An 18,223-nucleotide genomic window follows, 5' to 3' on the forward strand; every position below is an offset into this window, starting at 1 on the left:
GTTTAAATGAAGTTGGCAGTGTATGTTAAGAATGCTTTGAAAAGTGTGTGTAGCTATAAAATATAAGATGGCAGCAATTATTTTCCTTTTACTTCTTTTCAAGTCTCTTGATCTTCCTCTTGATCCCAGCACCAAATAGAAAGTGATCCTTCTCATTTAGATCTCCTTCCTACCCTTCATGAACCTCAGCCATCTTTTCTTTCTCTTATCCAACCATGTACCCTTCACATAGCCTTAACTTGTTGGTTAGCTGTTTCTTTGGTTTGGGGTTTTTTTTTATTTTTTTATTTTTTTGTCCCCTTCTCCCTCTGTCATCTCTGGGTAGTCCCTCTGCTGGTAATGGATATTCATCTGTTCATTTGCCAAACCAGCAGCTTCTCTTTGAAAACCTTCTTTACTATTCCCTCTGCTTGTTGTGATAATGGCCCAAGTATAATCTTTTCAAGAGCTAGTTGAAGGCATAGAGAAAGGTTAAAAGGTATAAATTAGGAAGTCCATCTCATTTAATTTTTTTTAAAAAATAGATACTATTTTAGATATATCTGTTACCTACTAAATATGGTTTATAACTTTGACATCTTATTGTCTTTGGCTTATACTTAGTCTTAATAGTACTCTTTCATGTAAGTGCCTTAAATTCATTAGCTTCAAGTATAGGTAATATTAAATCCAGGACAGACCTGGGTTTAAATTCTAGGTTTGTTACTTGAAAATTGCAAAATTAGGGCAAGTTCTTTTACTTCTATATACTTCAGCTTCCTCATCCGTAAAACCAGGTTTATGATCATCTCATCAGCTTTTTGATCAGGATTAAATGAATTACTGTTCATGAAAACGCCTAAGACAGTGCTGGACACACAGGTGTTTTAAGAAGTGTTAGTTTTCTTTTCCTATCATGGTGAGATTAAAATAGATGTACTGTTTACTTACATATGTTGTTTGTTTTCTACATCTTTTTTTTTTCCAGAACTATTCCATGGCAGTATATCTTGTAAAACAGTTGTCCTCAACAGTTCTTCTTCAGAGGTTACGAGCAAAGGGAATAAGGAATCCGGATCATTCTAGAGCTTTAAGTACGTATGATAAACTTATTTCACTTATTCAGCTAACTATTTTGTCAAAGGTTAGAGTAGTATTTTCTCAACTCAAGAAATTTTAGAATTTGTTTTTTCACTGGAACCTGTTGTAGAGGATTAAAAACACTGAGAACCTTCTGGCTTGTAAAACAAGACCTTAGAGTAGTTCTGATATCTTTGTCATGAACTATATTTTGTAATCTATATTTTACTAATCTTAAAATTAACTTTGTGAAGTGAGTGCATGAACGTGGAAGAATATTTTTATACAACTTCATAAAATCAATGTTTAAGGAATTCTGGGAAATGGGAAGGGCATCTTGGCATAAATTTCAAGAAAGTTATTTTAGATTGGAGGTTTATCCACGAAAAATATACAGAGTTGTATCATTGCCTCACCCCTGCATTTACAAAGTGAAGAGAGCCAGTGGGGTGGTAGAAATAATAATGACATGAGTTCTGCCATTAATCAATTATATGACTGTGGACAAGTAACGCTGCTTCTGAGTTTCATCTTCCTCATCTGTAACAAGAAGTTTATGCCATGTGATTTCTAATGCTTCTTCAGAGTCTGAGTTCATATGTGTGAATTACTGGATGGTTTGTTTTGATACGTTGAATTTGAGATTCAAGGTCTACAAATGGAGCTATGCTGACCTCTGTTTTTGGGGGTTAAGGTCAGAGGGTTTGGCCTTTCCAAAGAGGTGAACTAAGTTCTTCGTTTATTCTTTTATTTGTGAGAGGTGGGGGCCGAGTGGATTTAGGGATGAGGGCTGGGGACTTAGGAACAAAACTTATATAGACAGGTGTTAGATAACTATCCTGAAAGGACTTTTGATGTGAGCTGATTAATGAAGCCCATTATCAGATTTGTACTTAGGAACACTCTGGTGGAAGGAACTAAGATAATAACAGCTTTCCTTTTGTAGCATAGCTTTTATCCCTTTCTGTAACTTATTTCTGTGGCAGAGTAAAAGATCCCACTACCCCTGAATATCAATATACCCTTAATAGTTCATTGAAGAATTTTTCTGTATTAAAATGGTCCTTTAAAAATGCAGCTAATCCTGAATCAATGGGAGCACACTTTGGGCTAATGCGTCTGTAGGCATGCATTGACAGATGATGGAGACCTAGAAGGACAGCACTGATTTGGGATCTGCGGGAGTGGAGGCACCATTTGGCAGGGACAAGAAGATGGTGGGGATCCTGAAAGAAAAGACAGACATCTGCCTTGAAGGAGAGTATAAGATACCTTCTCTTCTATCACAATCTTGCTGAAGTTATTCCTGGTCATTCTACTGAGAATCTTCTTATTTGCCTCACAATACCAGAATCTCAGCCCGTCAGAAAGCAAAGAATTATGTGAGCCTGTATGGAAGAGGGAATACCAAGAAATAAGGCAGATAAAGTTATTTAATAGTAACAACAGCAACAACAACGATAGGGCCAACTGTCTTTGCTCAAGCTGTTAACTACTCCACTTGTAGCTATAGCACCACCTGGAGGGAGAGTGGGAATGTGAGTCTGGAATTGAATTATTTTATTTTCTCCGAAAAACCACTATTAGCTACCATTAAGCAGCAAAAACTGTTTAATTCAAAAGCTGTTTCTACTCTGATATACTGATGGATGTGGAGAATACCTGTACACTGGAGGAGATTTTTGTGGAAATTGATACCTTACCTTATTGGCCAGAGAAGCCAGTGGAATATTAATTTGGATCCCACCAGTAAGAAATTTGTTGTAATTTACTAAAAAGCAGGTTATCTACCTTTACCTATATGCTGCCTGTAAAAAAAAAAAAAAAAAACTTTCCCAACAAATTATGTAATTAAAATTCTGTTTACAATAACTTGACAAAAGGAAATGTCAGGTATCTCAGGTGTTTTTAAAGAATCAAATTACTTACAAATATGTTCCTTGTAAGTCATTCTTAATAAAATAAGTTCTTCTAGCAAAGTTTTAATAGTCAAGCCAGACACTCTTATGTTCTTGAAAGAATAAAGTTGCTGTTATTTAGACTTTCCGCAGAGAAATCCATTCTCTGATTCATTTGATTTAGTAGGATTTTGTCTTGCAGTTTCTACCTTTGTGTAGAGTTGTCCCCTCACAACTATCAAAAACAGTCTTCTACCAACTCTTAATCAAGTTTCTTTCTCCTCTTCCTTCTCCCTTCAGCAGTTATTTCAAGCCTTAGCCATAATCTACTCAAACACTGTCCCCTTCCCTCAGCACTCTGCCAATGCACGAAAATTGGGGCTACAAGACGTGAATTACCTAAACCACCCATTTCTTCCTTAATCTCAGTGCCACCATAATTACTTTTTGGCTTATCTACATTTGTGCCCAGTCCTTACTTTATTTCCTTCAGTGTCAAGAGGAAATGTCCCTTTCCCTGCTCCAAGTTAATCTTTTATTCATTTATTCTTTTCATTCAAGAAATTGTATTAAGAGTCTACTGTGTTCCAGGCACAGGAGAATATAACATTAAACAAGACACATACCATCTCTGCATCCCCCAGAAGTTTGCAGTCTGGTAAGAAAGACAGGCATTAAATAATTGCACAAGTCATTAATGAGTTAAAGTTTTGACATGTGCCTTGAAGAAGATAGACAGGGAACTCTGTAGAGGTACAATAGGGGAACATAGTCCTCTCTGGTGTTGTGATACTTAAGGCAAGATTATGAGTATGAGAAGTTAAGCTCCAAGATAGGAACAGAGTATGTCTGGAGAAAAGGCCAGTGCAGCTGGAATAGAGAGAGCCAAAAAGGGCTGGATGCAGTGGCTCACACCTGTAATCCCAGCACTTTGGGAGGCTGAGGTGGGTAGATCACTTGAGGTCAGGAGTTCAAGACCAGCCTGACCAACATGGTAAAACCCCGTCTCTACTAAAAACACACAAAAATTATCCGGGCATGGTGGCATGTGCCTGTAGTCCCAGCTACTTGGAAGGCTGAGGCAGGAGAATCACTTGAACTCGGGAGGCAGAGGTTGCAGTGAGCTGAGATCGCACCACTGCACTCCACCTTGGGCGACAGAGAGAGACTCTGTCTTAAAAAAAAAAAAGAGAGCCAAGAAGGAGGGTGACCAGAGAGTTGGACAAGTATAAGTTGACATAGACAATATGAAGATAGATGATAGAAAACCATTAAAAGATTTTTAAGCAGAGGAATAAATGACATGATTACATTTAGACAATCTGATTCTCACTTTGAAGACGAATCAAAGGAAGGCAAAGCTAATGCAGTGAGGCCAGTTTAGAACCTGTTTGTAATAGTATACGTAAGAGATGACAATGTCTTGAACTAAGGTGATAGTGATGGATAGAAGTTGACAGTTTTGAGAAGTATTGAAATGGCATTGACTGTGTGTGTAGAGTGAGGAGTCAAGGAGGTGTGCTAGGCTTCTTACTCAAGCAACAGGTAACATGGTAATGCCATTTACTGAAACAGAAAACTGTTGAAAAGGTCAGATTGCAGGGGGGAGATCAGAGTGCACTCGTAGACTTGTGGTGGTTGAGATGGGATGAGACATCCAGGTAGAGATGCTCAGTAGCAGTGATTGTGAGACCTGGCTCCCTCATGTATCTGCTCTTTGTCCTGTGTTTTCAGTTCCTCCCTGTCTGCAGGCTTTTTCTGTCACTCTATGCTGTCAAGGCTCTTTTGCCTTTTAAAAAATAGGAAAACAAGCTCCTCTATGGATAGAGCTCTGTGTTCCTCCCGTTGTTCTCATCCTAATTTCTGTGAGAGTGGTCTACATTTGCTCTTGTTACCTCCTCACTGCATCTTATTATGGTCTTTAACCCTCTATCATTCCACTGAGATTGCTCTTTTAGATGTCACAAATGATGATGTGATTGCTAAATTTAAAGGGTATCTTTTCGGTTTTCATCCTGAATACTTCTGCTGCATTTGATATGAACCACTTTCTGCTTGAAATTGTCTCCTTTTTTCTCTGACCATATCTTCTCAATCATCTGCCTTCAATGGGAAGCATTCTAAATATTGCTGTTCCTTGGAGTTTTATCCTGGGCGCACTTTTCTGCACACGCTTATGGCTTAAAACTAACACCCACCCCAAAATATATGTCTTCATCTCAGACCTCTCCCCTGCGTTTCAGACTTATATAGCTAACTAACTTCACCTAAACATTTCACTGGTTCCTCAAATTCAAGTATTTAAAACTGAACTCACCAACTCCTGTCAAACTTACTCCCTAAATATTTCTCAAATGTACCTTCTGTCTATCACTGCTATCATTGCCCTTGTTTAAGCTCTCATATCCTGCTTTTATTTTAAAAACCATTCTTAGATAAAACATCCCTCTCTTTGACTCCTTTATATATCTCCTCTGGTAGCCACGTAAGTGATTTATACAGATCTAAAATCTTACCATCCTCATTCCCTTGCATTTCATGGCTTCTTAACACCTAGGGAATAAAAACTCCAACTGTGTTAGCATGACACGTAAACTTTCCATGATGTGGCACCTGCTTATTACTTTCCAGGGTCATCTGTATTCACTCTTCTTTTCATACTTCACATTCCAAAAATATGGAACTCTTTTGTCTTTCTTTAGTGCTTTAGTTTTGTGCTCTATGCCTCAAAACTCCCCTGCTGCCTCCTCTGCTTAATGTTATTATCCTTTGTTTCACTTTTTTCCAGGAAGCATCCCAGAACCCCCAGAATAGATGAGTTGACTTTTGGTTAGCTTCCCGAACATACTTCCATCAGAGTGCATTAGAGATGATCTCACTGAGCATCTTTACCTTCTACTAGATTATGAGTTCTTTGGAGCAGGAATTTAATCTTATTTTTTTGTTGAATTCCTATTGCTCAGCACAGTGCCACATACATAGTAGATCTGCATATTTTTGTTGAAGTAAACTGACGAAAAGACATCTACAGAAAAAAGTCAGATCTCGGTGCCTGTTTCTTTGCTTATAAAATGAAATACTGATCTTAATATGTTTGATTGTTTTCAGCCTTAAAATTTTAAAAGGCTGAATTAAAATAACCTGATATTAATGAAGGATAGAAATTATCTTGAAATAATAACAACCCTAGAACAGCGCTAATAGAACAATCTGTGATGATGGAAGTGTTCGCTATCTGCACTGTCCCATACGGTAGCCACCAGCAACATGTGGCCATTGAGCACTTAAAATGTGGCTAGTGTAACTGATGAGCTGAATTTTTAATTTAAATTTAAATACAGCGTCATGTGAATAGTGACTGACTCCTATAGCTCATGACAACAGGGATTAAAAACAAGATTAATTCTACTCCCCAAATTGACTTATTGGGTAAAACAAGATTAATTTTAAATGTGGCTAGCTGTAACTTTATTATAGTCATATAATAAAATACTGTTACCACTGCAGATCACTGTAACAATGTGAAAACTCTAACTCCCAGAGAACTTCCTACGTGTTGACTGATTACCACAGAACAAATATTATATGTCTTATTTTTTTATTCCCTTGCTCACAAGTAATAAGTGCTTTTACTTTTACTTTATTTTTTCTTCATACTTTCTTATGATTAAATATAGCATAGTGCTTTTCCCCTCCATTTTCTGTCTTTCTTTTTGAGAACGTTTATTAAAGTATAATTTATAGGCAATAAAAATTCCTTTGACAGATGTATACAATCATGAACCACTGCCACAATCAAAATATAGAACATCCTTTTCCCCAGAAAGTTCTTCTGTCGTCTTTTGCATTCCATCCCATCCTTTTACCATTGATGTGATTTCTGCTCTGTAGTTTTGTCTTTTCCAGAATGTCAGATAAATGCAGTGCTACAATATGTAGCCTTTTGCGTCTGGCTTCTTTCATTTAGTGTAATGCTTTTGAAGTTCATCCATGTAGTTTGTTCTTTATTGCTGAGTAGTATTTCATTTATATACTATAATGTATCCATTTCTCAGTTGATGGACATTTGGATTATTTCCAGTTTTGCAGCAATATGAATAAAGCTGCTGTAAACATTTACATTTTGCATATGGATACTTCAGTTTTGTAGACATATGTTTTCATTTCTCTTGGGTAAATATCTAAGAGTGGGATTGCTGGGTCATATGATAAGTATATGGAAAACAGTTTGGCAATTTCTTTTAAAGTAAATATACCGTTTTTGCATTCCCACTAACAATATGTGAGATTTCAAGTGGGTCCACATCCTTACCAGCATATGGTGCCATCAGGCTGCTTTATTGTAGCCATTGTGATTGGTATGTAGTGGCATTTCATGGTGCATTTTTCTAATGTCTGAGGATGTTAAGCGTCTTCTTAGGTGCTTATTTGCCATTCCTGTAGCTTCTTTGAAGTATCTGTCAAGTCTTTTACCCATTTTTTAATGTCATGCTTTTCATATATTATGAAATCTGTACCTAAATGAAAGTCACAAACACTCTCTTCTATTTTTCTTCTAGAAGTTTTATTGTTTGAGCTCTTGGATCTAGGTCTGTGATTCATTTTGAGTTAATTTTTATATATGGTGCAAGGTGAGAGTAGAGATTTGTTTTTCCCCCCCCATAGATATCAAAATAGTCCAACAACATTTATTGAAAAGACTGTCTTTCCTTCCATTTCATTACCTTGGCACCTTTATCAAAAACCAGTTGACGATAGATGTATAAATCTATTTCCAGATATTATTCTTTTCCATTGACCTGTATGTCTATCCTTATGCCAAATGAGTCTTAATTACTGTAGCTTGATAGTAAGTCTTGAAATCAGTTAGAATTCTCCAACTTTGTTTTTCTTTTTCAGAATTGTTTTGAATATTGTTAGGTCCAATATGTGAGATAATACATGGTGACGAAACAGAATTTATTTCTGTAATATGAGGTTGATTTCAGCATTCAAAAGTCAATATAGTTCACCTTCTCAACAAACTAAAAATGAAAAATCATGTGATCATCTCCAGAGATGCAGGAAAAGCACTTGGCCAAATTCAACATCCATTCATGATAAAACTGTCAGCAAAATAGAGAAGGGAGCTGCCTCAGTGTAATAAAGAGTATTTACAAAAAGTCTACACTACAGCTGATATCATCATTAATGGTTAAAACTTGAATGCTTCACTCCTAGGATTGAGAACAAGGCAAGGATATCTGCCCCTAGCGTTGACCTAGAGATCCTAGACAGCACAATAAGACAAGGAAAATTTTTTAAAAAGAAACCAACACACAGGTTAGAAATTAAGAAATAATTATTGTCTTTATTTACAGATGACCTTATGGTCTACATAGAAAAAAATCCCAAAGAATCTCCAAAAAAGCTATTAGAAATACTATATGAGTTTAGCAGAGTTAGAGAATGTGTGGTCAGGATACAAAAACAAATTGTATTTCTGTTAGTAATGAATAATTGGAAATTGAAATTCACAAAACAAGATTTTACGGTAACATCCAAAAATATGACACACATACATCACACAAACTAGGTGCAAGATTTGTATGCCAAAAACTACAAAGCATCGTTGAGAAAAACTGAAAGAAGACCTGAATAAACAGAGAGATATATCTTGCTAAGAGATCGAAAGATTCTATTGTTGTATGTCACTTCTCCAAATTAATCTGTAGAATTAATCCAGTCTAATCAAGATCCTGGTAGGACCTTAAAAAATATCTTTACAAGAATAAATGGACTAGGATTGGGTCTGTAATGACAAAAGAAAAGGCATAGGGTTTTTTTGTTTGTTTTGTTTTGTTTTTAATAGAAATTGACAAACATTCTAAAATAATTTCAGAAAATTCTCCCACCTCTGGGAGAAAGTGAATGTACAAATCATGTTTTATTTGTTTTATTGTTAGCTAGTAACAATAGCTAGTATTTATTGAGAAAAATATTAGGTTATTTGAAAACTTTTTTTGTGGCTCACGCCTGTAATCCCACCACTTTGGGAGGCCAAGGTGGGCACATCACCTGAGGTTGGGAGTTTGAGACCAGCCTGGCCAATATGGCAAAACCCCATCTCTGCTAAATACAAAAATTAACCGAGCCATGGTGGCGCACACCTCTAATCCCAGCTACTTGGTAGGCTGAGGCAGGAGAATCACTTGAACCCAGGATGCAGAGCCGGCAGTGAACCAAGTTCTCACCACTGCACTCCAGCCTGGGTGACAGAGTGAGACTGTGTCTCAAAAGAAAAAAAAACAAACAAAAAAAACACCTTTTTTTGTTGTTGAGACAGGATCTCACTCTATCACCCAGGTTGGAGTGCAGTGGCAGCAATTTCAGCTCACTGCAATGTCTGCCTCTCAGGCTCAAGTGTATTTTAAAACTTTTAATGCGTATTAACTCAATCCTTAAAACATTTCTGTGAGGTACTATTATTGTTCCCATTTACCAGATGGTGTAACAGGCATAGAGAGGTTAAGTGACTTAGAACTGAGACAAATTCTAAGCTAGGCTCTCTAGGTCCTGTGCTCTTAACCACTACTTTATTTCAATTTGTTTTCTTATTTCAATTTATTTTCTAAGCGCTAAACACTGAGCTTTGTTTTGTATAAGGCTAATACTGTGATCTATAAGTATTGCTTCATTTAAGTGGAAATTTAAATATACAAAGTTTAAAGTCAGTTACTATACCCATTGCTTGCTATGTCTATAAAGGGTGCTGGTGGGATGGTTGGTGAAGGCATGCGGAGTGGTTATTAGTCAGGGTTCTCCAGAGAGACTCTAGGAGGGGAAGGAGGAGAGGAGAAAAGGAGATAGAGAGAGAGAAGAGAGAGAGAGAGTTGAGGGAAGATGTATCAGGGCAATTGGCTGACATGACTGTGAAGGCTGAGAATGCCCACAATAGATAGGCCATCAGCAAGCTGGAGAACCAGCGAAGCCAGTAATATGACTGTTGAAGTCCAGAGGCCACAGATCCAGGAAACCAATTCTCAGTCTAAGGCCAAAGGCCTAAGAGGGGTGAGGAGAAGGGCTGATACGGTGGTACAAATCCCAGAGTCCCAAGTCCAGAGAACCTGGAATTCTTTCTTTTTAAAGGTGAGGTCTCACTATGTTGCCCAGACTGGTCTCAACTCCTGGCCTCAAGCAGTCCTCCTACCTCAGGCTCCCAAGAGCTAGGATCACAGAATTCCAAAGGCAAGAGAAGAAGGGTGTCCCAGCTCAAGGAAAAAGAGAAAGTGAATTTATTTTCCTTTCTTCTGCCTTTTTGTTCTTTCCGTGCCCTCCAGCTGATTGGATGGTGTCCTCCAAGATTGAGGGCGGATCTTCCTCACTCATCCACAGACTGACACACCAGTCTCCTTTGGAAACACACTCGCAGGCACTTCCAGAAATTATGCCTTGCCAGCTATGTAGGTAGCCCTTCGTTCAGTTAGTTTAGTTGACACCTAAAATTAGCCAACACAGTGAGTAATCACATTAGAATTCTATTTGCATGTTTATTTCATATGGCGATTATTTGTTGCCTTTAACAAAGATACTACTTTTTAAAATCGTATTTATGAGAAAAGATTGACTAAGATTTGGTGTATAATGACAAAGGCATACTTTTTGTAATTTATATATGGTATTCATTAGCATAGTGTTATAACTCTATTTTCCAAACTAAAAACCAGAAGTTGTACGCCTTTTTGTGTGTGTCAGGAGACAGCCTGTGAAGTACATTAAGACTTTGAAAATTTGGAATTTCCAGGGCATGAAATGACTTTTTAGTCTGGCATTAGAATCATATTTGGAGCCTTTAAAAAACTACCAATTTGTGTCCCTCTTTTCGTTCTGATTCAGGAAGCTCTCTATAGGTAGGTCTGATGTGCACCTTACTTGAGATCCACTAATTAATGGAAATAGTTGGATAGGATATCCAGGATTTGGACCATCTAAAAAAACCCAGACTAAAATCCAGGGCACTGTGTTTCATAAAGGTAGGATTTCTCATAAATGGTTATCAGAACAACAGACTCTGAAATTGTAACTTACCCAAGTACTTCTCCCTCTCTTCATTTTCTTTTCTATATGGTGTCTATCTGGTCACACTTAGTTGTACCACAGCTCAGAAATTCTGTCGACTATGTATACAGCTACTCCACTTACGGCCCCTTTATACAATATAGACTTTAAAGTTATTATGGGACAGTTTCTAAAATTGTTGGAACATTACATCTATGCATTTCCTGTCCCACCCCTATAATGTTTTTTCTTGTTACTGGTTATTGAAGTTTTCAGAGGTAACAGATAGCTCAGGTTTCCAGATGAGAATTATAAGGAGTCTTTTATATCAGACTGAAAGAGAATGAAAGAACAGCCTTGGAAAAGTAAAATTACTAGTGTCTCCTCCTCCCTTAAGAACCAGAAGAAGTTTGAAGTGAAAAGACTTAAAGATTATCTAGTGTGGGTTCCAGTTTTACTATAAGTAAAATTAAGCTGAGAAAGGAGGATTGACTTGCCCAAGAGGGCACAAGTATTTTATAGAGAAATAGATTAAAATTCAAATAATTGTATAGTTAAAAAAAAGAAATAGGACTCTTTTCATAATTTAAAGTTTGAATTAAGCTGTTTTACAGTAAATGTTTTTATTTTCTGAGCTTTCAAAAATGTATAAATGTTATTCTTATTATTAATGTCCTTGAAAATAGAAGAGCCCAAATAGTATTAGTCATAGTTTAAAAGAAAGAAAACCTTGATCCAGTATCTTAGAGTTATAAAAGAAAAAGGGTCTACCATCAGTTGAATATGTCAACATATTAGAGAAATGTCTCTCATATTGCTGCAGGTTTTTGTCCCCTGAGTGAGAAATAGGAAATTTATAGGAAATATAGTCATTCTACAGATAAACAATTGTTTGCCATCCTTTGCTTATAGAATTAAAAGCCGTATGGTGGTTTTTATCTGTTCCATTAATTGGGAAATAATTGAGCAGATTTGTTTTAAGTTTTTTATTCTTTATAGTAATGTTCCAGTAATGTATCTTTAATAAACTTACTCTGTTTGTTTGCTTTTTTTCTTCTTGAATGAATATCAGTTAAAGAGAAGTTGACTGCGGATCCGGACAGTGAAATAGCTACAACCAGCCTAAGGGTTTCCCTACTGTGTCCAGTAAGTGTTAACTATTACTTGCTTTCCAGAAAGTTTAACATACATTTTCTTTTTTTATTAAGTATTTTTACTATTTGAGAAATTCTGTTTACTTCTAAAATATGCCCACCACTGTTACAGTTTATGAAAAGTGGAAAGACATCTAGGCATTGCATTTGGAATCTAAACAAGTCTTTAAAAATGATCTACTCTTAGTAAGACGTATCTAAATATGGCCTGTGATTAATGACCATCTCTCAGGCTCAATCGTAAAATCTCCAAATAATAAATGTTTATTGTCTCAGTGTATTTATAAAAATTTTACATTTATTTATTTATTTATTTTTATTATTATTATTTTTTTGAGATGGAGTTTCACTCTTGTTGCCCAGACTGGAGTGCAGTGGCGCCATCTCGGCTCACCACAACCTCCACCTCCCGGGTTCAGGCGATTCTTCTGCCTCAGCCTCCCGAGTAGCTGGGATTATAGGCATGTGCCACCACGCCTGGCTAATTTTGTATTTTTAGTAGAGACAGGGTTTCTCCATGTTGGTCAGGCTGGTCTCGAACTCCCAACCTCAGGTGATCCACCCGCCTCGGACTCCCAAAATGCTGGGACTACAGGCGTGAGCCACCATGCCTGGCTAAAAATTTTACTTAAGATAGTACCTTTCTGAGTAAAAATCTAGCCGTGATTACTCACACATCTCATTTAACCGTTTTGCCAACAATGACCACATTATAACAGTTCACCAATTAGAAACTTCTGTTCAGCCTAAATAGCTGAATTTGTTATACATATAAAAAAGCCTTGAGATATTTTAAGCCGGAAAATGAGGTCAGAATCAATAATTTTCATGAAATAAATATATGGTCCCAAGACTTAACCAAATTATTAAACCTGTAAGGGAAAAGGTCTCAAAAACATGTTAAACTAATTTGATGTTAGGCTTATTGGTAGGGATGGTGGTTGAATATAGCCATATGGAAATATGTGAAAAATTAATCATAAATTACCTTGACATTTTGATTACTTTTTGTTCTATAATAATCAAACTAATCATATTTAAATTGGGGAGAAAGAATGAAAGGACACATCTGTTTCCTGCTTTGCCTGATTGTTCAGACAGGCCTGATATTGAAAGCAGTTGATACTGAGATCCTACTAATATCAGATGATGATGAAGTTACTGTATTCTTAAAGAAACAAGGAATTTAAATAGAAATTAAATGTTATTTGTAGTTACAAATTTTTTTTGTAATTTATGAAACTTCAAACATAATATGAAAAAATTAGTAGATCATGAATTAGTTTCTGTAAGTTATAGAAAAAAATACAATGAAGTTAATTAAAATCACCAAATTCTATCATTATGTGTATATCCTTCTATTCCTGTAACGTTTATTTTTATTCCTTTTTATAATAAAGCCAATTTTTTTCTTGCGAAAAATATTTTGACTCCAGGCTTTTTATATTAGTGTTAAAAATTCTTTAAGTAACCAGGTAAATGTTACAACAGCCTAGGTTGTAAAGGAGACTGGTGTGGGCGGGGGGGTTGTGTGTGTGTGTGTGTGTGTGTGTGTGTGTGTATGTGTATGTGTGTGTTTCATGCTTAGAAAAATGGTTCACACACTGAGGAAGTAGAGGGTGAGAAAAAGACAAAAAATGTTTTTAAAAGAAAAAGGTAAAAAGATGTATACTTATTCTACCCTCTTTCTCCAAAACCCTGATTTATCCATTCCCCCTCCATTGTTCTTTGCCGCCTCATTTTGTTGTAAAACACCAATTCAGAAAATACAATAAGTTTAGAAAAGTACATACACTTCTTTTTCTATTTAAATCACTGGAAAGAGTAGTGTTTTTCTGCAGTCTCACTTAAAAGTGTTTATAATTGTACTAATATATACATGAGGCTTTATGTTTAACACACATATGAAGCATTTATTCGTATAAATAAGCACTCCAATATAAATCTTAAAAGTTTTATTTGTGGAACTGTGTTTTAATTCTGTAGTTCAGGTGCTCATCTCTATATTATTAGAAACTATTAATCACATTTTGCTCTTTGCACCTTTATTTATTTTTCTTTTTTTGAGACAGGGTTTCACTTTGTCACCCAGGCTGGAGTGCAGTGCTGCCATCTCAGGTCACTGCAGCCTCCACCTCCCAGGTTCAAGCAATGCTCCTGCATCAACCCTCCAAGCAGCTGGGACTACCGGCATGTGCCACCACACCCGGCTAATTTTTGTATTTTTTTGTAGAGACAGGGTCTTCATATGTTGCCCAGGCTGGTCGTGGACTTCTGGCCTCAAGCAATCCTCCTGCCTTGGCCTCCCTTGAGATTACAGGCGTGAGCCACCACGCCCAGCCAGCAGTTCATTTTAAGTTGACATCTGCTTTAAAAATTCAGAGTATAAAACAAAACAACTATATGTGTATATTGTGTATATGTTTGTATGTATGTGTAAAATATATAATTATAATACTTTCATGGGTTTCTATTTGGCTAAAGGGATAATCCCTCACAGTTATTCTGAAATAGTAAGATCATACATTTTAGGTATGTTTTTACTCAAAAATAAAATTTAGTAATATCTATATATCAAATTTATAGGATAATAAAGGAGATTTGCTCTCTTTGAAATATGTACATATGATGTCTTACTGTGCATTACAATTGCCCTTATTGTGATGTACAGAGCTCCAAATAAATGAGTTTCTGTTGTTTCTGTGCTGTTTAGCTAAAGGCAACAAAAATAATTAAAAATGTTTTTACTCTTTGGGAATTTTATGGTTCTGATTTATTAAAAATAGAGGTGGAGGAATCTTTGAAAAACTGCTTTGTAAACCCAAATACAAATGACTTGGAATTGATAGAAGAAGATAAACTCTGGAAATGTATTTATGAAATATTATTGTGAAAAAAACTTGTGAAATTATTCTTTTTCTTTTTTTTTTTTTTTTTTCCCCAGAGACAGAGTTTTGCTCTGTCACCCAGGCTGGAGTACAGTGACCAGATCTTGGCTCACTTCAACCTCCACCTCCCAGGTTCAAGTGATTCCCCTGCCTCAGCTTCCTAAGTAGCTGGAGCTACAGGTGAGCGCCACCATGCCCAGCTAATTTTTTGTATTTTTAGTAGAGATGGAGTTTCACCATGTTGGCCAGGCTGGTCTCAAACTCCTGACCTCAGGTGATCCACCTGCCTTAGCTTCCCAAAGTGCTGGGATTACACGTGTGAGCCACCACTCCCAGCCCTTTTAAAATTTTTTTATTTTTTGAGACAGAGTCTTGTTCTGTTGCTTAGGCTGGAGTGCAGTGGTGTGATCTCAGCTCACTGCAACCTCCACCTCCCGGGTTCAAGCAATTCTCCTGCCTCAACCTCCTGAGTAACTGGTATTACAGGCGCCTGCCACCACGCCCGGCTAATTTTTATTTTTAGTAGAGATGGGGTTTCACCATGTTGGCCAGGCTAGTCTCAAACTCCTGACCTCAAGTGATCCGCCTGCCTCAGCCTCCCAAAGTGCCAGGATTACAGGTGTGAGCCACTGTGCCCAGCCGAAATTGTTTTTAATGTCACACTTTTTCCTTTTGCAAGGAGAAAGCACGTTTTATTGACATTTTTAGGGCTTTTTAAAAATATAAGTTGGTTAAAACTTGTATCTAGAATGTTTTCTCTTGCAGCATCATCAGTTACTAATATAGATAGCACTATTATTGTAAAGTTAGTGGCATTAGAAAACACATTTGGGAGTTAAAGTGTTTATATGCAAATAATTCAAACATAATTTATGTCCTATAAAGGGAAAGGAAGAATTTGTAATCACAAGATGAAGACGTTCAAAGTTCAGCTTCTCTCCTTATACCAAGTTAGAGAAAATCGATATCTGTTTTTCAGATAATTATTTAGAATTTAGTGATTTTTTTAAAAATCACGAATATAAGAATTATCACGTAATATTTTATTATTCTGAGGCATTTATGTGACAGCTAATGATGCATTTGAAAGTGAGCTTTTGCTTTTATGTACCCTTTTATGTCTTTCTTGCACCATTTCTGTGTCAGCATTCCTTAAAAACTCTGTAGGTCACCTTGTCAGTATAGCTGAAGATAAAGGCTTGAGAGTTGCTCTCTTGCCTACAAGATATGAACTGACAGCTGGAGATCATGGGGTAAAGGTATGTGAGATGAAGGCCTTTGGAAAACAGCTGCTTTTCAGAGTATAAATTTCTTTTTTTTTTTTTTGAGACGGAGTCTCGCCCTGTTGCCCAGGTAGGAGTGCAGTGGTGCGATCTGGGCTCACTGCAAGCTCCGCCTCCTGGGTTCATGCCATTCTCCTGCTTCAGCCTCCCAGTGGCTGGGATTACAGGCACTCGCCACCACGCCCAGCTAATTTTTTGTATTTTTAGTAGAGACGGGGTTTCACCGTGTTAGCCAGGATGGTCTCGATCTCCTGACCTTGTAATCCACCCACCTCGGCCTCCCAAAGTGCTGGAATTACAGGCGTGAGCCACCGTGCCCGGCCCAGAGTATAAATTTCATTGCCTATGGCTTGGATTCTGAAATAATCTTTATTTCTTACCATCTTATCCGTTTTCATAAACAATCAGAAGTAGTCTGGTAGTTCTACAGTTCATAAATCTTGTGTACTATTACTGTATTTGTCTAGAATTTTTAGTCTGTGGTTTTTCTACTTAGTATTAAGGCAATAGCAAAAGTACCTTATAAAATAGGAATTTGTATTTCATAGATAAGTTAAGGTCTGACATAAGATATAAATATGTAACTTGGCACCACCAACCAGATTGCTATTTGGAAAATGTTTCTGAACTAACGCCACATGGTATCTTGCCTAATGGTAATTTTTCCGTTATAACTACTTTGTTCTTTTTGGCCTTTTTATCAGGTGCTTATGTAAATCAAATCATAAAAAATTGGTGGGACGGGTGGCTCACGCCTTTAATGCCAGCACTTTGGGAGGCCAGGGTGTGCAGAGCACTTGAGGCCAGGAGTTTGAGACCAGTGTGGCCAACATGGCGAAACCCCGTCTCTACTCAAAATGCAAAAATTAGCAAGGCATGGTGGCACCTGCCTGTAATCCCAGCTACTTGGGAGACTGAGGCAGGAGAATTGCTTGGGAGACTCTTGCTCAAAAAATAAAAAAATTAAAATTGAGTAGAAGTGCAGTAAGGGAGTCTGGTGAAGCTGTTTCATACTTTGTGTGCCCACAATAAAAGAATTACTAAGCTGAGGTTTGGGTGGGTTTCCTAGTGTACAAAGTGATTTAAAGCAAATATGTTAATTAATACTATTTTTATTTATTGAAAACTTACTATGTGTCACGTACTGTGCAGTAAACGTAATTGAATCCCCACAATCATTTTGTGTAGATCCCATTTTTATCCCCATTTTATAAAACTGAGCCTCTGAGTGATTAAATAAAATAACATTCAGGATTCACACAGTAGGTACGTAGTGGGGCCAGGATTCATTCTAACACCAGAATTCATACTCAGGCTGCACTATAAATTACTGAGTACAACCTGCATACCTTCCATGAGTAGGTGCCTCCTGGAATTGCCCATCATGCACAACTGAAGCTTTATCAGTGCACAGGACTGTCTTACTGCTGTATATTTCCAAGTATGGGGACAAGGAAATTAGTCCAACCTGTTTCTGGTAGGAGGAGACACACGTATAAATAAGTAACATACAGTTGTGCATGCCTTAATGATGGGGATACCTTTTGAGAAATGCATTATTAGGGGATTTTGTTGTTATTCAACAAAAGCAACATAGGTGTGTTATTCAACAAAAGCATCATAGGTGGTGGTGTTCAACAAAAGCATCATAGGTGTGCTTACACAAACCTAGATGGTATAGCTTACTACGTACCTTGGGACTATTGCTCCTAGGCTGCAAAACTGTACAGCATGTTACAAAACTGAATACTGTAGGCAGTTGTAACACAATGCTAAGTATTTGTGTACCTAAACATAGAAAAGGTACAGTAAAAAGTATAAAAGATGAAAACTGGTACACCTGTATGGGGCACTTACTATGAATGGAGCTTACAGGACTGGAAGTTGCTCCAAATAAGTCAGTG

At 37.0% G+C, this 18,223-nt stretch overlaps 1 protein-coding gene across 2 annotated transcripts in view; it reads left to right on the forward strand.

The window, feature by feature from the left end:
- Positions 1 to 18,223, forward strand: part of PIAS1 (protein inhibitor of activated STAT, 1) — a 138,251-nt gene that overhangs the window by 100,056 nt on the left and 19,972 nt on the right. For both annotated transcript variants that reach the window (XM_011968670.1, XM_011968664.1), the window contains 2 exons: positions 968 to 1,073; positions 12,067 to 12,140. In XM_011968670.1, the coding sequence (XP_011824060.1) occupies positions 968 to 1,073; positions 12,067 to 12,140 (180 nt within the window). The remainder of the gene's footprint in view (positions 1 to 967; positions 1,074 to 12,066; positions 12,141 to 18,223) is intronic.

Source organism: Mandrillus leucophaeus, unplaced genomic scaffold (assembly GCF_000951045.1).
Source record: "Mandrillus leucophaeus isolate KB7577 unplaced genomic scaffold, Mleu.le_1.0 Scaffold12, whole genome shotgun sequence".
NCBI classification, from domain to species: domain Eukaryota; kingdom Metazoa; phylum Chordata; class Mammalia; order Primates; family Cercopithecidae; genus Mandrillus; species Mandrillus leucophaeus.